Source organism: Vipera berus (genome assembly GCF_964194415.1).
Source record: "Vipera berus genome assembly, chromosome: 2".
NCBI classification, from domain to species: domain Eukaryota; kingdom Metazoa; phylum Chordata; class Lepidosauria; order Squamata; family Viperidae; genus Vipera; species Vipera berus.
Window position 1 is genome coordinate 278,711,331 of NC_138203.1, and position 25,603 is coordinate 278,736,933.

Sequence of the window (25,603 nt, forward strand, 5' to 3'; positions counted from 1 at the left end):
TAGACTGTGGGAGAACATTTGCTGATGCAAGTTCCCTCAGAAGCCACAGCCGAATCCATACAGGGGAGTCGCCCTATAAATGCTCAGAGTGCGATAAATATTTTTCTTGCAAATATACTCTTTTGACGCATCAGCGAACCCACACAGGGGAGAAGCCATATAGATGCATTGAATGTGGGAAATGTTTTGCTCAGAAAGGAAACCTTTGGAGACATCATAAAACTCACACGGGGGAGAAGCCATTCAAATGTGGGGAGTGTGGAAAATGCTTCACCCTAAAAAAGAGCCTTAAAAGCCATCAGACGGTCCACACCGGAGAGAAGCCATATAGATGCATTGAATGTGGGAAATGTTTTGCTCAGAAAGGAAACCTTTGGAGACATCATAAAACCCACACGGAGAAGCCACATCAATGCTTCGAATGTGGACAATTCTATCGTACCTCATCCGCCTTTAAAAGTCATGTGAAAATTCACACAGGGGAAAGAAAATACAAATGTTTAGACTGTGGGAGAACATTTGCTGATGCAAGTTCCCTCAGAAGCCACAGCCGAATCCATACAGGGGAGTCGCCCTATAAATGCTCAGAGTGCGATAAATATTTTTCTTGCAAATATACTCTTTTGACGCATCAGCGAACCCACACAGGGGAGAAGCCATATAGATGCATTGAATGTGGGAAATGTTTTGCTCACAAAGGAAGCCTTTGGAGTCATCATAAAACCCACACGGGGAGAAGCCACATCAATGCTTCGAAAGTGGACAATTCTATCGTACCTCATCCGCCCTTAAAAGTCATGTGAAAATTCACACAGGGGAAAGAAAATACAAATGTTTAGACTGTGGGAGATCATTTGCTGACTCACGTTCCCTTAGAGGTCACAGCCAAATCCATACAGGGGAGACGCCCTACAAATGCTCAGAGTGTGATAAATATTTTTCTCGGAAAGAGACTCTTTTGAAGCATCGGCGAATCCACACTGGAGAAAAACCATAGAAATGCCTGGAGTGTGGGAAATGTTTTGCCCAAGCTTCATCATTTCACACCAGAAGTCACGCAGGGAAGAGGCCTTCCAAGTGTGCAGTGCGTGAGAAAACTTTTCATTGTAAATCACAGATAAAATATATCAGAAAGTCCATAGCAGAGATAAATCTCTTTTTTTTATTAAAGAGTTTTACAAAAACAGAATTTTACAATATATCACCCAATCCCTCCCACCCCAAACCCACCCACTTCCCCCCCCACTTCCCAGAGCTAAATACAGGATTATAGTTACAATAATCATATTCTAAATAAAAATTATGCATAATATTCAATTAACCAAATTCGGACTATTCCCCCCTGGTATAGGCTTTCCAACTGTCGTGAGAGGGCGGTGGTTGGCCTATCTTGGGGGACACCCAGCTGAGTGGCAGTGGCTGGGTGGAGGCTCGGGACATCTACTTGCTCTCTGTTTGGTTCCTCCTTAAATCAATTGATTATGGACTGCCTATATCTGGACTGCTTTATGCCTTGTTTGAGGTACTCCTCTACAGACTTGCTCGCCCTCAGGGGTGCTCCCCCCTCCTGGAGGCGGCCCGCCTTTCCGGCCGAGTATAATCTCGAGGAAGGTCCCATTTATTGGGATCCTGAGAGATGGCCGGGCACGGTTACGGACCTCCGACGTAGACCCAACAGGAGGTCTTTGATTTGTTTTTTGTCAAAATTTTTTTGGGGGTTAGGGAGGAGGGAGGGTTCTTTTCTTGGTTGTTTGGACGAGGGGGGCAGTCCATCTACCGTTGTTCAGGCTAGTGCTGAGGCTGATCGCGATGGGGAGGAGCGGGGGTTGGCTGCTTCTGGGGCTCCAGGGCCAGTCGTGGGATTGCCTATTCCCACGACGATAGGGAATGGCAGCAGGTGTAGGAACAGAGGGCCGTATCGGTCTCAGGGAAGGCCTCTCCGCTGCTTACAAGCGGTGAGGCACTCCGACCCTCTGGTTCCGCCCCGAGGTCCCGGGAGTGAGGATGTGCAGCCTCCTGAGCTCCGGCTGGTGTATTTGAATGCCAGGTCGGTCGTTAATAAGGCTCCTCTCGTTCGAGACTTGGTCGAGGGTGAGCAGGCTGACCTGGCTTGCATCTCGGAGACCTGGTTGGGCCCAGAGGGCGGTGTTCCTCTGGTTGATCTTTGCCCACCAGGTTTCCGGGTGCTGCACCGGCCTCGGGCTCAGGGTAGGGGTGGGGGAGTGGCTGTTGTTGTGAGGGAGACCTTGTGTCCGCGGGAGGCCACCGTTCCCCAGACAGTCGGGTGTGAGTCTCTCTTTTTGAGATGCGGCCCTGGTGTGCAGTTGGGCTTGCTGCTGGTGTACCTTTCGCCTAGTCACGCAGCAGCAGCCCTGCCTGAGCTGCTTGATGTCCTCTCGGGGCTGGTGGTTGAGTTCCCGAAACTTATAGTTTTGGGGGACTTCAACCTACCATCGCTGGGAGGATCATCTGAGTTAGCTCGGGAGTTCATGGCTTCCATGGCGGCCATGGACCTGACGCAAGTAATTACGGGACCGACTCATGAAGGAGGCCACACCCTTGACCTTGTTTTCTTGTCTGGACGGTGGTTAGATGATCTTGGTGGGGGCTCTCCAATTATTATGCCCCTGTCATGGACCGATCATCATCTCCTGCGGCTGGTCTTCCGTTTTGCCACCCCCCGCCGTGGGTGTTTGGAACCACTCAAATGGTACCGCCCCAGACGCTTAATGGATCCCCAAAGGTTCCAGGCGGCGCTGGGGTCCCCACCTGCCTCCCTCACTCACAGCTCGGCCGAGACCCTAGTGGAGGCCTGGGAAAGGACGGCCACTGAGGCCCTTGACCGAGTTGTACCCTTGCGGCCCCTGACCCGGTGCAGATCCCGTCGGGCTCCATGGTTTTCTGCGGAGCTCCGGGAGATGAAGCGTCGGAGACGGGGCCTAGAGAGCGGTTGGAGGTCCACCCGATCTGAACCCGACCGATTGCGACTAAGAGCCTATATTAGGTCTTATCTCGCTGCAATTAGGGAGGCGAGGTCTAACCACTTCGCCACCCTTATTGCGTCCGCAGATAATCGCCCGGCCGCCCTGTTTAGGGTGACTCGCTCCCTCCTAAATCAGGAGGTGAGGGAGGATCCCTTGCAGGGACGTGCCGAGGAGTTTAACCAACATCTGTCGGACAAAATCGCTCGGATTCGGACCGGTTTGGACTCTGACTGGGCAGAGTCTGACGATCAGGACACGGGTGGTCTTGTCGATACCATCTGGGAGGAGTTTGATTCTGTAACTCCGGAGGAAGTGGACAGGATCATGGGGAGGCTGAGCGCCACCACATGTTTACTGGACCCGTGCCCTTCCTGGCTGGTTTATGCAGCCCGGGAGAGGACACGCAGCTGGTTCCAGGCAGTTATATCGGCCTCTTTGAGTGAGGGTATCTTCCCCGCCGTCTTGAAGGAGGCGGTGGTGAGGCCTCTCCTCAAGAAGCCTGTCCTGGACCCGGCTGTATTGAACAACTTTCGTCCTGTCTCCAACCTTCGCTTTCTTGCGAAGGTTGTTGAGAGTGTGGTGGCGCATCAGCTCCCTTTGGTCCTGGATGAAGCGGATTATCTAGACCCGTACCAATCGGGTTTCAGGCCCGGGTACAGCACGGAGACGGCATTGGTCGCGCTGGTGAATGATCTCTGGAGGGCTCGGGACAGGGGGCATTCCTCTGTCCTAGTCCTATTAGACCTCTCGGCGGCTTTCGATACCATCGACCATGGTATCTTGCTGCGGCGTCTCAGGGGATTGGGAGTGGGAGGCACAGTTTTACAGTGGTTCTCCTCCTATCTCTTGGGACGTTCGCAGTCGGTGTTGGCAGGGGGGCAGAGGTCGACCGCGAGGTCTCTCATTTGTGGAGTTCCTCAGGGGTCGGTCCTCTCGCCTCTCCTGTTCAACATCTACATGAAGCCGCTGGGTGAGATCATTCGTGGCTTTGGAGTTGGGTATCATCAGTACGCTGATGATACCCAACTTTTCTTTTCGACCCCAAACCACCCCAGTGATGCCCTCAACGTGATGTCCCGTTGCCTGGAGGCGGTTCGGGTCTGGATGGGGAGGAACAGACTCCAACTCAACCCCGACAAGACTGAGTGGCTTTGCATACCTTCGTCCCGGGTTTATTCGGACATTCCACCTCTAGTTATGGGGGGTGAACTATTACCCCCCGTAGATAGGGCTCGCAACTTGGGGGTCCTCCTAGATTCACGGCTCACTTTGGAAGACCATATAGGAGCCGTGACTAGGGGGGCCTTCGCACAGGTTCGCCTGGTGCGTCAGTTGCGGCCCTATCTTAGCCGGGACGATTTATGCACGGTCACTCATGCGCTCGTGTCCTCTCGTCTGGACTACTGCAACGCTCTCTACATGGGGCTGCCCTTGAGGACTACTCGGAAGCTCCAACTGGTACAGAATGCAGCCGCGAGAGTGGTGTTGGGAGCCTCCCGATACTCCCACGTTACGCCTCTGCTCCGTGAGCTGCATTGGTTGCCAGTTGTCTTCCGGGTGAGATTCAAGGTACTGGTAACGGTATTTAAAGCACTCCATGGCATGGGGCCGGAGTACCTCAGGGAACATCTGCTGCCGGCATCAAGCTCCCTGCGCCCTGTGCGTTCCCACAGAGAGGGCCTCCTCAGGGTGCCACCGATCAGAGAATGCCGATTGGTGGCCCCCAGGGGGAGATCCTTCTCTGTGGGCGCTCCGGAGCTGTGGAATCAGCTACCGGTTGAGCTCCGGATGGCGCCCGATCTTCGCTCCTTTCGTCGCGATCTCAAGACATTTCTGTTTGTACAAGCCGGCCTAGCCTGAGGGGGAGTGTTGGGGTTATTTTATTTTTCGTTTTTTAACTTTTCTGGGGGTTTTTAGTGTTGTATTTATATTGTTTTTAACTAGGGCAATTTGTTTAATCTTATTTTAATGTTTGTATTCGCTATTTTATTCTGCCCTGTGAACCGCCCTGAGTCCTCAGGGAGAAGGGCGGTATATAAATGTTATTAAATTAAATTAAATTAAATAATGTGCTTTAACTCCCCTTTAATATAACTACAAACAAAGTACCAATAACAATATCCCACTAAAATCTACTCATAAGCTAAATGGAACTTTTTAGCCCCATATTTGTTCTGAATATAATTTATCCATCTCCTCCAAACTGAAATATATCTTTCCTGTGAATGATCTTTCAAATAAGCAGAAATCTTAGACATTTCTGCAAGATTCGAAACTTTAAACACCCATTCTTCTATAGTGGGCAAACTATCCTTCTTCCAATATTGTCCCACCAGTAACCGTGCTGCTGTTATCATATTCAACATCAAATTACCGGTAGTTTCTTTAACATCACAATCTACAACAATACCCAATAGAAATAATTGCGGAGAAAACTTTATCTTTCTCTTAAAAATCTTTTGAATGTTCCACCAAATTTTGATCCAAAAAGCTTTTATGTTTCTACAAGTCCACCACATGTGAAAATAGGTAGCTTCTAAACTACCACACCTCCAACATTTAGACTGTAAATTAGGATACATGTTGGACAACTTCTTGGGATCCAGATGCCATCTATAAAACATTTTATAAAAATTTTCTCTTAAGTTTTGAGCCTGAGTAAATTTAACATTTCTGACCCAAATTATCTCCCAGGTGTCCAACGAGATTGGTTCCTGAATATTTTGTGCCCACTTTATCATACAGTCTTTAACCAATTCCGTTTCCGAATCCAATTCAATTAAAGCATTATATATCCTCTTTATATGTGCACAATTTAAATCTCTAATTTGTTTTACTAAATTTTGATCTGTAATTGTGATGCCAACCTTTTGATCTAACTTCCACCTAGCTTTCAATTGGGTATATTGAAACCAAGAGTAACTTATATTTTCTTGTCTTAACTCCTCTAATGATTTAAGTTGCCAATCATTCCCTTGCAATCTAAGTAATTCCTTGTAGGAAACCATATCCATACTCACTCCCATAGATACGCCCTCTATCGCGTGTCCAGAAATTCCCCAAATCGGTATTTTATAATTTAACTTATAATAATACTTTTTCCAGACACGCAATAAAGCACTTCTAAGAATGTGGGATTTAAAAGCCCTGTCCACCTTTTTATCGTAAAGCAAATATGCATGCCATCCATATACCAAATCCCATCACTCAAGATAAAGTATTCTCTTGTTGGTTAAATTAAGCCAATCACTAATCCAAGTCAAGGCAACCGCATCATAGTACAATTTCAAATTCGGCGCCTTGAGTCCCCCTCTTTCCCTGGCATCTTGTAAAATCTTAAATTTAACTCTTGGTTTTTTCCCCGCCCACATAAATTTGTTAATACCCTTCTGCCATTGATCAAGGTTGGCATCCTTTTTCAATATAGGTATCATTTGAAACAGAGATAAATCTCTTCAGTCGTGAACCATCTGGGAAAAACCTTTTTTCAAAAGTCACACCTTGCACTTTTCCAGGAATTTTACACAGTGACAGAAGGGAAAACCTATCATTTTTGGCGTGGGAAAAATGTTTTTCCTAGTCAATTAACCTCAGTTCCATCACAGAGCACACACTGAAGCAAAAGGGCCTAAATGTTCGGAGTGTGAGAATGTTTTGTTCACAAAGCGGCATGAGTAACTGACCAGAATGATCACACAAAAAAGTCATAACTCTGGAGAGAATGTGTAATGTTTTCGAGAGTACGGATAGTCCTCAACATATGACCACAATTGGGAATGGATTTCTGGTCATAAATTGCTACAGTCATAATTCAAGGCACCCAGATATTTTTGTTAATTCTTATTCAGCCTTTGTTGATCAATGTGGAGAAATGGAGAGTTGGAGAGGAGAAAACGGGGAGAAGGGTGGAACGGAGATGCGTCCGGTTGTAAAGTCTTGATGTTGAATATATTCTGGCTGAGGATGAAAAGGGTAAATTTCATTTTCTTACTCTCTTTTTTGGAGGCAATTATTGTCTTTTTTCACATTGTCTTTTTCATATGTAAATGCACACATGGTATATTCACTTATACTGTACATACTTGGATTAAGTTTGTTTGATTTGTGAACATAATCCCTAATAAAATTATTGTTGAAATAATGAAGAGGACTATTTTCAGGGTACAGGCTGGGGCGGGGATTAAACAAGTCAAGATGGTAGTGTAGGAAGGCCCCCCCTCCCCAAATTAAAATATTCTTTATTCTTAATGTTAGAAAGAGGCAGAATATTATATTTCCCCAAAAGGAGAAATGGAGAACAATCCAAATAAAGGCAAAAAGCAGCTTAATAGCTTGAGGCTTAATAGCCTCAAGCAAAATTCTCAAATCTTTAGAAATTTATTTATTTACAGGACCTTCTAGGCCAGTGATGGCGAACCTTTTAGAAACCCGAGTGTCCAAACGGCAACCCAAAACCCACTTATATATCACTGGGTGCCAGGTGGGTGTGGCCCACTGGGTCGGCATGGCTGTGGTGGTCATGGCAGATTGGGTGGGTGTGGTCACCTCAATGTTGCTGGTGGGAAGGGACACCTGTGGGGGGTGGGCAGGGTTGGGGGAGATCCAGGAGGTCTCTGGCAGGTGGGGCGGTAGGCAGGAGGGAGGGTGGGGGTGCCATTGCCATGGGGCAAGGCAAGGGCTGGAGCAGCTGCTGCCTGATACCATCGGCCCCCGCACTCAGAGGCCAGCAAGCGTATGGGGGCCGACGGTGTCCGTCAGTAGCCACAGCCTGCCGGCCCCTCGACCGGTGCACTCTGGCGCTCCGCAGTCCGTCGCCAGCAGTTGAAAGAAGTCGCCTCCAAGATGGATGGTCAGGCCACAGCTGAGGAGGCAATGCAGTGGGTCATGCCTGGGAAAAGGAGAGCGTGCGAGGCCAGGAAGGACGGGATGTGGCGGGAGGGAAACCAGCCGTGCCGGGATGCATTCGGCCACATGGGACCTTGTTCAACCTAGCAGGCGGCTGGTTGAAGTGGGACAGTTGCCACTTCTGGGGCATGGCAAGGGTGCCCACAGAGAGGGCTCTAAGTGCCGCCTCTGGCACCCGTGCCATAGGTTCACCACCACTGTTCTAGGCACAATAGGGATCACCCAACACCCTCTTCTGACTAGGAAAAGACACAAAAGCCCGCCTCATGGCACAACCTGGAAACATTTCCACTTCAAAGTCTCGGAGCCCCATAGAGATCCACCCACTCGCCCAGCCATTTGCTCAGCCACCCCAGAAACTTGCTCCTGTCCCTGAAGTTTCTGGCAAGTAAATAAAGAGACCTCCTTTCCAAAATGCAGCCTGCCTTCAGCTCATTTCTACAGCATCCTCCCGGCTTGGAACAGGACCTGATTTTTTTTCCAACTGTAGTCAAATTATGCCATACTGTACAGTCAGAATCCGGTTGTTCTTTGGTAGCTATCTTCAGGTGCCTGACACACTGTGCTGCCACCACCTGGCTGTTTTGGAGAAATTACAATGTGGGCAGTCAGACCCTTCTACCCTATAATGTATTTCCTCTTCCCTCCCCTTTCTGGGATGGACTTCCTCCTTTGTCCCTGGAGATTGCTCATTCTCCATTAACCAGCAAACATGTGATAACAGCAGAGGTGGGCTCCCAGCAGACATGGGCTCCAGATCCACATGCAGGCGCTGTGAGTTATTACCAACTTCTGACCTTGAAATACTCAACAATATCTCCTAACTCACCTTGCTTGATGTATTCTACTCTACATGTGAATAAAGGTATTTTTGGATGATCTACGTATTTCATGAGTTCAACTATCTGGAGAGGGCGGTTAAAGGTGATGGCATCTGCCTATATAGACCACAGGAGTCTTAACGAGGAGATTATTCACGATACAATCAGCTTGATCCAGAATACACACTCATGATTAATTGAACCACATCTTAGGAAACACTTTGTAGGTCACAGGAAGTGCAACTTTGAATTATACGTGTCCTTTCTATCTTTCAATTTATCAGAGAGTTCTTTATGCAGACGTTTCATTACCCAGCTAGGTAACATTATCAGTTCTAGGTGACATTGTTAGCAGGGATGCTGTTCCCTAATTGGGTAATGAAACATCTGCAAGGAAACCACCAAGCTCAGAGAGCACCAAAGACCCCGCAGTTCAGCCCTGAGCTACAAACAATCCATTCGGGAGCTGAGGCCTCTTGGATCCTCCATCCTTCTCCAGCGTATTTGGCGTGATCCCCATTGAGAGCAATGCAGGTGTTATCAGTTCTAGGTGACATTGTTAGCAGGGATGCTTGCTGGGAACCTGGAGCTTGTGCAGCCGGGTTGAGAATAGATTCCGCAGAATCACGTCAGGGTATTCCGCAGAATCACGTCAGGGTCACCAGTTGCTGGGAACCTGCTGCTTGTGCAGCCAGGTTGAGAATAATTAGCTGCTGGTGAAGCTGGGCAGGGGCTGCTCCCGCCCAGGGTTGGCGCCCATGAAAGAAGGACACAGAGATCTCTCGGGGTGAGGGCTCCGCTGCTCCTGGGATGAACACCGAACCACGAGGAGCGGTGGACCTCGTTTATTTATAGTTCAAATTAACCAATCATGATTATATGGTTACATCGTGCCAATCCTGCATGATTTAAGTACACACGTGCTCTTCTAAACCTATCCTAAAAGGAGTCATTGGTGTTAATAGTAGATTCAAATACAGTCATGACCAATCACCTGCAGGAGGCGTCAGAATTTGCCTTATATGGAATAGCCGATGGTGTGAAAGATTCTGTAATTATGCCCTTATATGGCTGTAGCCAATGACATCTCTCCTAGGTTTCTTTGTTTACTTCCTTTGTTGTGATTCAGGGTCAGCCTGTGGGTTCGGCAGTTGGGTCGGACGACTCAGAGGAGGAGGGGGGTGTTGAAGAGCTTGCTGAGGGGATTGGACAGCTTGATGAGAGCCCCCAGCCAGGCCCCTCTCATCTGGTCACCATGCAGACCCAGCTGTGTGAGCCTGACAGCGTGGATGAAGATGACCCACAGCTGGCCCTGTTCAAGGACGCCCGATGCAGGAGGCAGTCAATCAGGAGTAAACAGAGGAAGACAATGGGGCACCTCGGAAGGAGGCAGAGAGAGGCCACGCCCTGAACTGTATTTAAGGGGAATGTGTGGGAGGGCTGGTTTGCTGAAGGCAACCGCTTGGATAGTTCCTGTTTCTTAGCTCCTGTTTCATGGTTGGTGTCTTGTCTTGCTCTGTTTTATGTTAATAAATTTGGCAGGCTTTATTCCAGCCTCTTGCCGTTTGTAAAGGGGTTGTCCCTGCTTTTGCTGCAGGGCCGGTAGCAGGCTGGTACAGAACATCCTTATTCATGATTCACTGAAGACTTTCCACGGTAGAAAAGCACTAGCCAGCTTCATGTATAGGAACAGAGATCATGGTTATTCCAACACATGAACTATGAGATTAAAGGATAAAGAAGAATCAGAATATTATGAAAGCTGGCTTATTTTATAAATGGTTGGAAAAGAAAACCAAAAAGTGAAATTTGTATAATATAATAATAATAATAATCTAATTATTCTATTGGTCTCTAGCAGTCCACGTTCCTAAGGTAAAGGTAAAGGTTCCCCATGCATGCTAGTCGTTTCCAACTCTAGGGGTTCCAACTCATCTCCGAAGAGCCAGCGCTTGTCCGAGGACGTCTCCGTGGTCATGTGGCCGGCATGACTAGACGCCAAAGGCGCACAGAACGCTGTTACCTTCCCACCGGAGTGGTCCCTATTTTTCTACTTGCATTTTTACATGCTTTCGAACTGCTAGGTTGGCAGAAGCTGGGACGAGTAACAGGCGCTCACTCTGCTACGCGGCACTCGGGATTCGACCCGCCAAACTGCCGACCTTCTGATCGACAAGCTCAGCGTCTTAACCCACTGAGCCACCATGTCCCTAAGCCTTGGCTAAGGAAGGCTTCAGGAGTTATCTAATTAAGACACATCCCATTTGCTCCAGGCCACCCCTGTTCCTAACTTTTAGCTCAGCCTGCAAAATGCCTAACTCTTCCTTACTTTTATCAGCTCTCTAACCGGCCAGAATTGTTACAAGCTTTACACCTGCATATTTCCTGTGAATAAGCATATATATTAAATTTATTTGAACTCTTCAAAAGCTTTAGCCATTATCAAATTTAGATGCCTTTGAAGGCCTTAAGAGCAGCTCACCTGTCTGGGGGCTGCAGAGTTGTTGGATCACAACTCCCATCAGCCAGCAAGACGTTATGGGAGTAGAATCGGAGCTTAACTCACATCTAGAGGATTCCATTTAGGGAAGGCTAGCAAGACTCCTTGTGGCAAGACAATCACTGGAGCCACAACCCAAGAAACACAAGGTTAAGCTCCTGTATATAGAATGTAATTTTATTTACTCTGCAGTCCAAATAATTCTTTCTGAAATACAACAATAATTAGAAGCATTTAGAGCAGCACCTTCACATGACTGCCATTTGCAAACTTCTATACTGGTTTGCCCAGCCACTTGCGGAGTGCCAATTGCCTCCATCCTGACCCACGTGACCCTCGCTCCCCCACGTACTCTCCCTGTCCTGTCACTCCTCTCCTGCTCCCACACCAGGCCTCTTGTGCACCCCTTGCTCTCTCACACACACACCCATGCCACGCCGCTTGCACATCCTTCCTCACCCTCTCCCATAGCCTGGGACACTCCTTGCTCCCTCTCACACAGGAGATGCTTTGCAGCTGTGGACCTGGGACTCACAACTTCCTGCCTGTTTCCCCACTGACTCTGTGGGGAGCCTGCAGGAAGTCGCCCCGTCAAATGACCGTGGGATTCAATTAACGACGGCAACCGGGACTGTAGGGATTGTCATCACTCTGCAGTGCAGTGAGGGGTTTATGACGGCATTGTTTAAGGATGGAAATTCCAGTCCCAAATGCTGCCGTAAGTGGAACACAGGCTGTGGCTTCTTTTCCTGTTAGCAAGCGTGAAGATCGAGCCAAAGAAAGAATAATGAAATCACTGAGGAATATTCCATTTATCAAACACTGACAAGAATTTTAAAATAACATTTTTCAATATTCCTGAACATCTGAGCAATTTCCATCCAATTTGACTTTCTTTGGTATTGCCCTGTTCACCGCCCTGAGTCCTTCGGGAGAAGGGCAGTATACAAATAAAATTAATAATAATAATAAAATACAGGAAAGTGGCAAGAACTTTGCTTTTAACGTTTTTTATTTTCAACTAGACAATCTGTCACGAATGAAGGTGAATATACATTATATACGTGTCCATGTATGATAGTTAATGACCTAAAAGCCAGCCTCCAACACTCCCCAATCCACATCCCAAAAGCCAGACAGTTTTGTAACCACATTATGGGCCCTACACAACCTGATGGCTTTTAAGATCACTTGTGTGATCCTGCAGCAATGGGATCCCAATTTTTCTTTTTCTGCTAGTTCCTGGCATTCATTTTGCCACTTTTTTATCAAAAAACATGCATTTGGAAGAATGGCTTTATGTTTAGGAGTACGACGACTTGCTTAATGACCAGAAACATGTCAGAAAATCAGCTCTGATATATATGGGTGCCTTGACTAACAACCGTAACAACTTATGACCGGAAATCTCTTCCCAATTGGGACTGTAAGTCGAGACTAGCTGCACTCTGCAAAATATCATCATTATCTACTCCGCCCATCACTTATAGCTCTTTTCTCTTGTGTAATCACTTAGTTAAAGTACTAACGCTGCTGCTTTGTGTGCCAACGTATATGCAGTTTTCCTTGATTATGGAATTTAAGGCTACTGGAGTAGGAAAAACATTTTCCCCACACCAAACAATAGTAGGATTTCCCTTCTGTCACTGTGTGATGTTCCTGGTTAACCTTAAGATGTGACTATTGAAAATCATTTTTTTTTTCACAACAGAAGAGATTTATCTCTGTAATGGACATTCTGATGCATTTTTAACTCTGATTTACAATGAAAAGGTTTCTCGCACTCTGCACACTTATAAGGCCACTATACTGTGTGATTTCTGGTGTGTTTGCAAAGTGATGAAGGATGGGCAAAACATTTCCCACACGGCAGATATTTGTAGGGTTTCTCTCCAGTGTGGATTCGCTGATGCTTCACAAGCGTATCTTTCCAAGAAAAACATTTATCGCACTCTGAGCATTTATGGGGCTTCTCTCCTGTATGGATTCGGCTGTGACGTTTAAGGTGAGATGAAACAGCAAATGCTCTCCCGCAGTCTAAACATTTGAAGTTTTTTTCCTCTGTGTGAATTTTCTGTCCTGTGTGGACCCTCTGATGGATTCCAAGGCTTTGTTTTTGGGAAAAGCATTTCCCACACACCAGACATTTGTGTAGTTTTTCTCCAGTATGGATTGGCTGATGCTTCAAAAGATAATCTTTCCGAGAAAAACATTTATCGCACTCTGAGCATTTAAAGGGCTTCTCTCCTGTGTGGATTCGGTTGTGGCTTCTGAGGGAACTTGCATGAGCGAATGTTCTCCCACAGTCTAAACATTTGTAGCTTTTTTCCCCTGTGTGAGTTTTCACATGACTTTTAAGGGCGGATGAGGTACGATAGAATCGTCCACATTCATTGCATTGATGTGGCTTCTCCCCAGTGTGTGTTTTATGGTGTTTCCAAAGGTCCCCCTTTTGAGTAAAACATTTTCCGCATTCTACGCATCTGTATGGCTTCTCTCCTGTGTGGAGCCTCTGATGCCTTACAAGGTGTGGATTTTGTGAAAAACATTTCCCACACTCCCCACATTTGTATGGTTTTTCCCCTGTGTGGATTCTCTGATGAATCTGAAGCTCTCCTAGCAAACCAAAACTTTTTCCACACTCCCCACATTGATAGGGTTTCTCTCCTTTGTGCCTCTTCTGGTGTCTCCGAAGTTCATAAGAAAACGTAAATCGTTTCTCACATTCTGGGCATTCATAGGGTCTCTGTCTGGTGTGGAGTTTCTGATGTCGCATCAGGTGTGATTTCCTGTAAAAACATTTCCCACATTCAAGGCACTTTTCCTTTTCCTCCCCTCTGTGCGTTTTCTCATGACTCCGAAGAGATGAACTCCGGATGAAAGATTTTCCACACTCAAAGCATTTGTACGATTTTATTCCTGCATGAATCTTCTCATGGACCCAAAGATGTGCGTTCTGAGAAAAGCTCTTCCCACATTCCCAACACTTGTAAGGTTTCTCCCCGGTGTGAAGCCTCTCGTGGTTTCTGAGATTGGCTTTTTCACTGAAAGATTTCCCACATTCCAGACACTGATAGGGTTTCTCTCCAGTGTGGATTTTCTGATGTGTAAGAAGGTGTGACTTTCGGCCAAAGCATAAGTCGCATTTTATACATCTATAGGGTTTTAGTCTGGGGGGGTTTCTGAGTCTTTTGGTGTCTGTCCCAGAGGATTTCTCACCTTCCAAGCCTTGACTGGATCCACTTCCCATATTGACTTTCTTGTGGGTAAAAAGCAGTGATCTGCGAGGAAAGGATTTCTCACACTCTGAGCATTCATGGGGTTTTTTGTGGTTTTCCAGAGTGCTGATTGTGTCTGACAGGGGATCCAAGAGTTTCCCAGGCTCCATGCTTACTGGTGACTGCTGCCTTCTGTTGATTTTCTATTATGTGTTGAATCTTTGGTTACGATCTTTTATCTGCTGTTGGAATGAAAAAGAAATCGAGAATAATATTTCCTTTTGAGAATGCTAAGAGAATCACAAAATCTCACCCTTGGAAGGGACCTTGAAGGTCTTCCAGTCCCACCCTCTGCCCAGGGTAGGGTCCTTGGTACACCTGAGACAGTGATGGAGGCCCTACATCTGTAGGAGAGATGTCCTCAACTTATGACCACAGTCGGGACTGGCATTTCAGTTGTTCAGTGAAGCAGTGGTTAGGTGAGGAGGAGGACCAGACAATGGTGGTGGGGGAGGTCGTGGAGACCAGGCATAGGCCACCCATGAGTTGGGAGGTTTCTGAAGTGGGATACAAAGCTGCAGCCACCCCTGGAAGCCTGAGCTATACCAGCACAGCCATGAAAAGCAGCCCTGATTGACAACAATACTGGGATTGCGTCTTAAGTGGAGGCCTGGAGTCTTCAACTGTTTCAGCCATCTGCCACTGACCCCTGGACTGGACTTCAGCCCAGTGTCTCCACTGCCACTGAGAAATGAGGCCTTAATCCCCAAAGTGGGGGCCTTTGCAGCCTCGGGCCATTCTCCAAGCCGCATGTTCCATATTGTTACTAAGCAACGTGTCCCAAAGCATCCGTCAGCTTCTTCAGGGCCCCCTCAACTTCCCATGTTACTAACTTGAGAACTGCAGTGATTAGATGATTCACTTAACAAGTGTGGCAAGAAAGGCCATAAAATGGGGCAAAAGTCACCTGAGTCCCACCCTCTGACCAGGACATGGGCACTCGGTACACGCAAGTTCACACCTGGCTTATTCCACAACCCTTGGATTGGCACAAGGCACAGGACTGTCTGAATTGAGGTTGTTCCTTTGCATTTGCTACCTGGATGGGAGAGAGGCCAACCGAATCCCTGGATCACACTAGGCAACTTGTCTGTTGTGCTTGTCTAAGCACAACCAGGTCCAACCAAAACACTCTGTGTGTGTGTGTGTGTGTGTGTGTGTGTGTGTGGGAAAGAGGACTTCAGTCAAAGCACCCAAAAAGAGACTCAATCCCAGAAGATCAGACAGGAAAGGAGGAGGGGAAAATGGCTCAGATTTGGCATTTCATCCTTCCCCAGGCGCGACAGCCAAGCCATTCGTAAAAGGACCTTTGCTGATCAGAGAAAATAAAGCTACAGAGAACTTCCCCAAAGTGAAAAGCAGGGCTTTTTTTCTCATAAAATGCTCAGAATGGAGTTCCGGCGCCTTTTTTGGATGGAACCTTGTAGGGTAGGCAAGGCGGGTTATATGACATGTGTGAGTTCCGGCACCTTTTTCTTTTACAAAAAAAGCAGTGGTGAAAAGAATTATAGTTGCAGGTAAGAGGTTTCTGGGTCACTCGTATGATCCTCACCGCCGACCAATTTGATCTCGACTGACCGACTGGCCCTTTGTGCAGAAATTCTCTAGAATGGAGTTTGTGGGTCCTGATCCGAGAACGCCCCTTCTCCTCTGCGGAGCTCAAGGCCACATCTTCACTCACCTCCTGCAAAGGGAAAGGAAAAAGGCTCAGATGCCAAGAGTAATGCTGAACATAATCTGTAAGTGACCCGGAAGAGGGAGGAGAAAATAGGATTATTTCTTCACAATACAAAATAATGGAGATAGAATCATTATTCAGGAAGATATTGATGAGCCAAAACGGAGAGAAACCAGCAAGATGAAGTCCAATAGGGACCAATGCAGAGTTGTGAGTAAGAAAAACTCAGTGGAAGATGAGAGAGATCAGGTGAGGCAGAGCATGTGTGAAGAGGGTTTCTCTTTCTTAAGCTTTTTGGAGAATGCAAAGCCACAAAGATTCCAGGTCTCTGCAGCTGCCTCAGATAGGCATTTTGATGGAAGGTAGCCTTCTAGCCATCAGCTTGTCCTATTACCTGCTTTACAAGGCCAGCCTCAAAGCTTCCTTAGAATTTCCTCAGGAACAAAAAAGGAAAAAAAATGCTTCGTAGGGATTCCACACAGTTTCTTAAAGCAGAAGCAAGGTAATCATTCGCATAAACACAAAGGGTTTCCTTGCTGGAATTTTAAGCTGAGCACAACATGAGCTCAATTCAGTTATTTTAAACTTGTTTTCTTTCCCCCAAACCCTCCGCTCCCCATTGCAATGAGGTCAGTCGCGTTAATGCCACATTGCTAATCTCAATAAACGTTTTAAAGCTCCGTTTACTCCATGTTTGCAACTGCGCGTGCGAGGATCTGCCTGCTCAGAGACACCCCCAAAGATCCTTTCCGGATCCACCCGGAACCCCGCGGGGAAGGGCAGATCCAGCCCGGGAAGGGATCCCCCCTTTTGCCCCCCTGGAGGGAAGGCAGGGAGTCGCTCCCCGCAGGCGACCCCAGAGCCGAATCTCCCCAAGGAAAACCCTGCAGGACGAAGAGAGGGATCCCCAGCTACCTTTCTGCTGGCGGGGAAAAGATCTCCTGGCGGGAGGGGCGCCCCGAAGGCCGGAGGGAGGAGAGCAGGCCGACCTGCCCGGAGCGGGATCCAGAAGCCTCTCCCGAGGGATCCAGCGCCGATCCTCCCGGGGAGAAGCGAGACACCCGGAAGGAAGCGGAGATCCAGAGAGTGGGAGGGTCGAGGGGGGCGTGGCTTCTGCCTTCCTCTCAGGCTCCGCCTCCGCCTTGCAGCCCCGCCCCTTGGCCTCTCCTCCCCCTTCCTCCCTCCCTCCCGGGCTCCCCTCCGCGGCCGAGACGGGAGGGGAGGGGAAGCGGGGCAGGGTCCTCCGTGCAGCCGAGGTTGGGGGATCGCCTGGGGGAGGAACGGAAAGACACCCGAGCGGATCCCTTCTGGATCCCGAAGATCTCCAACTCCAGCTGCGCAGGAGCCCAGGAGAGAACAGACGGGGGGGGGGGAGGAGAGTCCAGCCAGGGCCCCCCCTCTGCCTTCCCCTCCCTTCTGCCCAGAATCGGAGAGGCGCTGGGGATGCTGGGTCCCTGCTTCCCTCCCAAGGATAAAAACTTGAGCCACTGCTGGGCTTCGGGGTCTCCCGTTTTACACAGTGACATAAACTGTTTGTAGGGCCCTGAGGAGACCCCTTCTTATTCTCTACCCCACCCCTCCCTTGACACTCAATGTCCATTTAGGTCTCTTAAGGATATTTCAACTTTTGAATATATATTAAGCTTATTTGGCCGGTTCACAAGCTCCAAACATTATCAAATGTCACCTTTAGATGTCTTAAGAGCAGCTCACCTGCCTGGAGGATGCAGAGTTGTTGGATCACAACTCCCATCAAGTCCAGCAGGCAAGGCGTTATGGGAGCAGAAACCCAGCCTTCATGGAGAAGGAGAAATGTAAGGATCCAAATACATATTTAAGACCAGAACTTGTTCTAGGTCAGTGTGGCTGGCAAGTGCCCTTACTCACTTGCAAGGAGCAGCTGAAGAAGGAAAGGGAGACAAACCATTATAAATATGATAATTAACCCAGATCCTGACCCATACGATTTGCCATCTAGTTCTAGCTGGACCAGGAAGGGGGCCCACTGGTTCAAATGGACGGATAAATGTTTTGCCAAATAGGGAAATAAGTCAATTGGAGAGTTAGTTAGTTGGTGTCTAAATTTGATAATAAAGAAATAAAAATAAATATGTTCAGGTGGTCCTCAACTTAAAACTGTAATGAGTCTGCCCGTTATTGATCTGGGTCATGGCTTTTGTGAATGAAGTCCGTCGTAACTTCAAACGGTCGCAGGCTGATGGCTGCCTGTGCTGAACTTCCACGGCCCCATAAGACCTGACCAGCATCAGGGTACCAGGTGCCTCTGGGGATCCAGGGGTCCAGATCAAGGTGCTCACAGGGACTCCCACCCTGTGCTTGGAGGGGGAGGGAAGATGCCAGGAGCCCCCTGAAGCAGCCAATAGGAGTCGGGCAGATCCCAGCTTCTGGGCACTTCAGCAACTATGTCATAAAGGATGTTTCTATGAGATCAAGAGGGGAAAAAATCACTTTCAAACTGAAACAGCCAGGAAATTATGCTGTGTTGCACTGGGGATGAGATGCCATGTCACGGAGGACGGAGGAGAAGAGAATTAACACCACAGTTCAGGGCAACAGAGGAGTTAAGGTAGGTCTGGTTTACTGACGCTAAGGAATCCCACAAAAGATTGCATGAAATTTAGACTATTTGAAGTTTCTCTATTTCTCTATGGAAAATAGGGCAATTGGTTCCAGACAGATGTAAGTTGGAAAGAAAAATATTGAATATAATATAGTATATGAATAATAATGAAACATCAGTAATGAATAACAAGAATATCCTTAAAAAATGTAAATTAACCACAGTTCAGGACAACAGAGGAGTAAAGGTAGGTCTGGTTTACTGCCGCTAAGGAATCCCAGAAAAAGATTGCATGAAATTTAGTTTCTCTATTTCTCTATGGAAAATAGGGTAATTGGTTCCAGACAGACGTAAATTAGCAATAAAACTATTGAATATAATATGGTATATGAGTAACAATGAAACATCTCAGTAACGAATAACAAGAAGGTCCTTAAATGTATTTAAATGTATAGTTAAAACCACAGCTGTACACACAGAAGCCTGTATTGCACACATAAAAGCCTCACATGAATTGAATTTTGGGTCACATGAAGCACAACCTGGTAACTATTTAAAGTTCACACTAAATTGGACTAGATGACCTCCAAGGTCCCTTCCAACTTTATTATTATTATTATTATTATTATTATTATTATTATTATTATTATTATTATTATTATTATTATTATTATTATTATTGTTGTTGTTGTTGTTGTTGTTGTTGTTGTTTTATTATTATTATTATTATTATTATTATTATTATTATTATTATTATTATTATTATTATAAATTGAACATTGCATGATATTCTTACAATATAATGCTCTTACTACAAACACCAAGAAGTCAAGAAGGATGAATTTCTTCATTCACACAAAAACTCCGCTTGCTCCACAGTGGAATTTTTTTTTTTATTGAAAAGTTTTAACATACAGTTTATCTTTAACAGTCCCCCCTCCCCCTCCCCTCTCCCTCCCTCCCTCCCCCTCCCCTCTCCCTCCCTCCCTACCCCTCCCCCCCTCCCCCCCCCACTTCCCAGAGCTAAATACAAGGTATAGAAAAAAAAACAATCATAAACAACCATATACTAACAACCATAAATTCTAAAATCCATCACTCTCTAGCTTATATAGGATAATACAAACCTTAATGATATTAAATATATATAAAAAAGAAAAAAGAAAAAAAAAGGAAATAAAGAAAGAAAAAGAGAAGGAAGACTTATTCAAATGCTACATGAAACTTTTTAACCCTATATTTGTTCTGGATGTACTCAACCCATTTTCTCCATTCCATAATATAACGTTCTTGCGAGTGATCTTTCAAGTAAGCCGAAATCTTTGCCATCTCTGCCAGGTCGGAAACCTTTAAAGTCCATTCTTCTATAGTCGGCAGTTCCTCTTTCTTCCAATACTGACCTATTAAAAGTCTTGCTGCCGTGATTAAATTCAACATCAGCTTAGTGTCCACAACCGTAGCATCTGTGATTATTCCCAACAAGAAGAGTTGCGGACAAAACTTTATCCTTTGCTTGAAAATCTTCTGCATATTCCACCAAATTTTTATCCAGAAGGCCTTAACCTTTTTACAAGTCCACCATACATGAAAATATGTTGCATCTTCATCACCACACCTCCAACATTTTGGTTGATAATTCGGATACATACTTGCAAGCTTTTTGGGATCTAAATGCCATCTATAAAACATTTTATAAAAGTTCTCTCTTAGATTTTGAGCTTGTGTAAATTTTACATTCTTCACCCAAATCTTTTCCCACGTGTCCATTGTAATAACTTCGGAAATTCGGAAAGAATTAAGGGTATACGGATTGGAGATCAGGATTATAGATTGAGAGCGTTTGCAGATGATCTGGTTGTTACAGTGACCCAGCCGGAGAGCTCTGTTGTGGACCTGATGGAGATAATAATGCAATATGGGAAGGTTTCTGGATTTAAAGTTAATGTACAAAAAACTAAAATCTTGGCCAAAAACATGACAGCATCGCAAAAGGCCCTTTTAGAAGGGTTAACTGGATTTGAGATTGTCAAAAGGGTCAAATATTTGGGGGTGCTTTTGTCGCCCTCTAATACAAAATTATATAAAAATAATTATGAAAAATTATGGGGAAAAATCCAAAAAGAAATGGAGAGTTGGGAAAAATTGCAATTGTCTTTGCTGGGGCGAATCGCAGCAGTAAAAATGAACGTCCTGCCTAAATTCTTATTTTTATTTCAAATGATACCGATTCTTAAGAAAGATTCTAACTTGGAGGAATGGCAGAGAGGTATCAATAAATTTGTTTGGGCAGGGAAAAGGCCACGAGTTAAACTTAAGATCATGCAGGATACTCGTGAAAGAGGTGGTCTTAAAATGCCTAATCTTAAATTATATTATGAAGCTGCTGCGTTAGTAGGTATAAGTGATTGGATTAATTTGACACAAGAGAGATTATTAAATCTTGAGGGCCACGACTTGTTGTTTGGTTGGCATGCATATTTGTTGTATGATAAGAAGGTAGATAATGTGTTTAGAGTGCATATTTTAAGACAGGCATTGCTGAGAGTTTGGAAGAAGTACAGACATAAGCTAGACTGTAAGATACCATTGTGGGCAATTCCAAAACACGCAATAGCAAATATACATGCTGGTTTCAAACATGATGTGACTACATACAAGGAGATTCTAAGCTTGGAAAGAAATGTCTGGTGTTTGAAACCATATAGTCTCTTGCGAGATGAGAAGATTGTTCAGAATTGGTTTCAATATACTCAGCTACGGGCCAGGTGGAAAGAAGATCAGAAAAATGGTTTTACAATGACTGATGAAAATCTGATAAAGCAAATCAGAAATCAGGGTCCAGCACATATTAAATGGATATATCTTGCATTGATAGAGATTGACTCAGAAACAGAACTTGTTAAGGATTGTATGATAAAATGGGCCCAAAATATTCAAGAAGCTCCACAGTGGAATTTTTATGAAGAACTCTTGAAAAAGGAGATTCGACTGGACACCTGCATTGCTCTCAATGGGGATCATGCCAAGCACGCTGGAGAAGGATGGAGGATCCAAGAGGCCTCAGCTCCCGAATGGATTGTTTTGTAGCTCAGGGCTGAACTGCGGGGTCTTTGGTGCTCTCTGAGCTTGGTGGTTTCCTTGCAGATGTTTCATTACCCAACTGCAGAACAGCATCACTGCTAATGATGTTACTTTGCATTGATAATGTTACCTAGTAGGGCAATGAAACATCTGCAAGAAAACAACCAAGCTCAGAGGACACCAAGGTCCTCCCACCAGCTCTGGCTAAAGAGCCCCTTATTGTCTCAGCGCATGGAGCTTCTCATCCCTCCATCAGTTGAGAGGGAACCTCATCCATTCCTGGGCTGGACTGTGGCTGTCAATCTGCTAGGAAGCATTAAGCCTTGGCTTTCTGCAGCCTTCATCCATGACCTCCCTATCCAACCCTCAGAGAGGAGGCTGGGAAAGGGCTTTGACCATGGGTCAATAAATGCAGCTTCTCTGCTGTGGACCTCTTGCCTGCGTTTCATCTCCCAAGGTGGGAACCAACCACTCAGGGACACTTCAAAGTTCCAGCAATCTACAGCTGTTTTTTTGGGGAGCTGCTGGAAGATTTCGTTGGTGTTCCCCTTTAGGTAAAGGTAAAGGTTCCCCCGCACATGCGTGCTAATCGTTTCCGACTCTAGGGGCCGGTGCTCATCTCCGTTTCAAAGCCGAAGAGCCAGCGCTTGTCCGAGGACGTCTCCGTGGTCATGTGGCCGGCATAACTAGACGCCAAAGGCGCACGGAACGCTGTTACCTTCCCACCGTAGTGGTCCCTATTTTTCTACTTGCATGTTTACCTGCTTTCGAACTGCTAGGTTGGCAGAAGCTGGGACAAGTAACAGGCGCTCACTCTGCTACGCGGCACTCAGGATTCGACCCGCCAAACTGCCGACCTTCTGATCGACAAGCTCAGCGTCCTAACCCACTGAGCCACCGCGTTCCCCTTTACTGGATAGTAAAATTTTTATTTAAATTCTCAGATTTTATTAATTCAAATATCTTCAGGCCTTAAGAGTGCTCTGTAATAACCACTGATGTAGTGCTTCTGTGACCCTCCATCATGAGCACATTAAACTACACACACACATATAAACACTAGCCTCACATTGAGTGAATTTTGGTCTGTGTGCTGCCACCACGTGGCTGTTTTGGAGAAATTACAATTATAATTCTTCCCTCCCCTTTCTGGGATGGACTTCCTCCTTTGTCTCTGGAGAGAATCCCATCCTCCATTGTCCACCTAACATGTGACAACAGGAGATGTGCAGACGCTGGGAATATTACCATTTTCTGACCTTGGAGATTCCTTGGAAATGCTGTACAAACGTCATCTTAATCTACATGCAATAAAAGTATTTCTATATGATAAAGGGTGTTTCCACGAGTTTAAACTATCTGGAGAGAGCTGTTAATGTTAAGGAAATCTGCTTATCTAGACCTTAGAGGTCTTATCAAGAGATTAATTAATGCACAATGGCTTTGGATCCAGAATAGTCTGCATGAAACGCCTAAAAGGTCCTGTCTTTGGATTTGGGTTTGTGCGTGTATAGGGGTGCAAATTATTCATCCCATCAGTTGTGGAGGTCTGAAGGTGTTTTATTTATGAATATATTGTCCCAGTCTTTCTTACTAGGTACAACATATCCATCTCTAAAGACTTGAGGAGTCTGCTTGAGGCTATTAAGAAAGACTGGGGCTGCTTTCTGCCTTTAATAAGATTTTTCTCCTTTTGGAGAAATATAATATTCTGCCTCTTTTTAATATTAAGAATAAAGAATATTTTAATTTGGAAAGGTGGGGCTTCCTACACTACCATCTTGACTTGTTTAATCCCCACCCCAGTCTGTACCATGAAAATAGTTCTCTTGATTATTTCAACAATAATTTTATTAGGGATTATATTCACAGATCAAACAAACTTAATCCAAGTATGCACAGTATATCAGTGAATATACCGTGTGTGCATTTACATATGAAAAAGACAATGTGAAAAAAAGAAAATAAATCCCTCCAAAAAAGAGAGTAAGAAAAAGAAATTTACCCTTTTCATCCTCAGCCAGAATATATTCAACATCAACACTTTACAACCGGACACATCTCCGTTCCACCCTTCTCCCCGTTTTCTCCTCTCCAACTCTCCATTTCTCCACATTGATCAACAAAGGCTGAATAAGAATTAACAAAAATATCTGGGTGCCTTGAATTATGACTGTAGCAATTTATGACCAGAAATCCATTCCCAATTGTGGTCATAAGTTGAGGACTATCTGTACTCTGCAAAACATTACACATTCTCTCCACCTTTATGACGTTTTTTTGTGATCATTCTGGTTAGTTATTCATGCCGCTTTGTGAACAAAACATTCTCACACTCCCAACGTTTACGCCCTTTTGCTTCACTTTGTGCTCTGTGATGGAATTGAGGTTAATTGACTAGGAAAAACATTTTTCCCACGCCAAAAGTGGTAGGTTTTCCCTTCTGTCACTGTGTAAAATTCCTGGAAAATTGCAAGGTGTGACTTTTGAAAAAAGGTTTTTCCTATATTGTTCATGACTGAAGAGATTTATCTCTGCTATGGACTATCTGATATATTTTATCTGTGATTTACAATGAAAAGTTTTCTCACACACTGCACACTTGGAAGGCCTCTTCCCTGCGTGACTTCTGGTGTGAAATGATGAAGCTTGGCCAAAACATTTCCCACACTCTAGGCATTTCTATGGTTTTTCTCCACTGTGGATTCGCTGATGCTTCAAAAGAGTCTCTTTCCGAGAAAAATATTTATCGCACTCTGAGCATTTATAGGGCGACTCCCCTGTATGGATTCGGCTGTGACCTCTAAGGGAACGTGATTCAGCAAATGATCTCCCACAATCTAAACATTTGTATTTTCTTTCCCCTGTGTGAATCTTTACATGACTTCTAAGGTTTGATGTGGTAGAATAAAATTGTCCACATTCGAAGCATTGATGTGGCTTCTCCCCTGTGTGGGTTTTATGATGATTCTGAAGGTCTCCCTGTTGGGCAAAACATTTCCCACATTCTAGGCATCTGTACGGCTTTTCCCCTGTGTGGGTTTTATAATGTGCCCAAAGGTTTCCTTTTTGAGAAAAACATTTCCCACATTCTAGACATCTGTACGGCTTTTCCCCCGTGTGGGTTTTATAATGTGCCCAAAGGCCTCCTTTGTGTCCAAAACATTTCCCACATTCTAGGCATCTGTAGGGCTTCTCTCCCGTGTGGACCCTCTGATGGCTTCCAAGGTGTGGTTTTTGGGAAAAGCATTTCCCACACTCTCCACATTTGAATGGCTTCTCCCCTGTGTGGATTCTCTGATGAACCTGAAGATGGGCTGGCAAAATAAAACTTTTCCCACATTCCATACATTTATGGGATAGCTCTCCTTTGTGCCATTTCTGGTGTGTCTGAAGTTCAGAAGAACACATAAATCGCCTCTCACATTCTGGGCATTCAAAGGGTCTCTCTCCAGTGTGAAGTCTCTGATGTCGCACCAGGTTTGATTTCCTGGAAAAACATTTCCCACATTCAAGGCACTTTTCGTTTTTCTCCCATGTGTGTGTGTTGCAATGATTCCGAAGAGATGAACTCAGGGTGAAAGATTTCCCACACTCAAAGCATTTGTAAGATTTTATTCCCGCATGAATCTTCTCATGGACCCAAAGACTCGAATTGTGAGAAAAGCTCTTCCCACATTCCCAACACTTGTACGGTTTCTCCCCGGTGTGAATTCTCTTGTGGTCTCTGACATGGGATTTTTCACGGAAAAATTTCCCACATTCCAGACATTGA

General features: G+C 45.6%; 3 protein-coding genes across 7 annotated transcripts in view; 2 read left to right on the top strand and 1 right to left on the bottom strand.

The window, feature by feature from the left end:
* LOC308661208 (uncharacterized protein) overlaps positions 1–25,603 on the top strand; it is a 259,267-nt gene that overhangs the window by 178,818 nt on the left and 54,846 nt on the right. The gene's annotated exons all lie outside the window — the stretch shown is intronic.
* The window catches only part of LOC308661196 (uncharacterized protein), a 118,797-nt gene that overhangs the window by 2,578 nt on the left and 90,616 nt on the right, over positions 1–25,603 (top strand). The window lies entirely within an intron of this gene.
* Positions 12,214–17,217, bottom strand: LOC308661197 (uncharacterized protein). Of its 4 annotated transcripts, none has more exons than XM_081316057.1 (3): positions 17,082–17,217; positions 16,041–16,172; positions 12,214–14,667 (listed from the first exon to the last, which is right to left on the bottom strand). In XM_081316057.1, exon 3 carries the CDS (start codon positions 14,596–14,598, stop codon positions 13,015–13,017), a length of 1,584 nt encoding a protein of 527 aa, XP_081172183.1. In that variant the 5' UTR covers positions 14,599–14,667; positions 16,041–16,172; positions 17,082–17,217; the 3' UTR covers positions 12,214–13,014. The 4 variants fall into 4 exon arrangements, with proteins under 4 accessions (XP_081172183.1, XP_081172182.1, XP_081172181.1 ...); XM_081316056.1 differs by having other exon boundaries at positions 12,214–14,670; XM_081316055.1 differs by having other exon boundaries at positions 12,214–14,670; positions 15,958–16,172.

Coding starts and splice junctions, on each gene's coding strand:
- LOC308661197 (XM_081316057.1), bottom strand. CDS start 14,598: ATGGAGCCTGGGAAACTCTTGGATCCCCTGTCAGACACAATCAGCACT.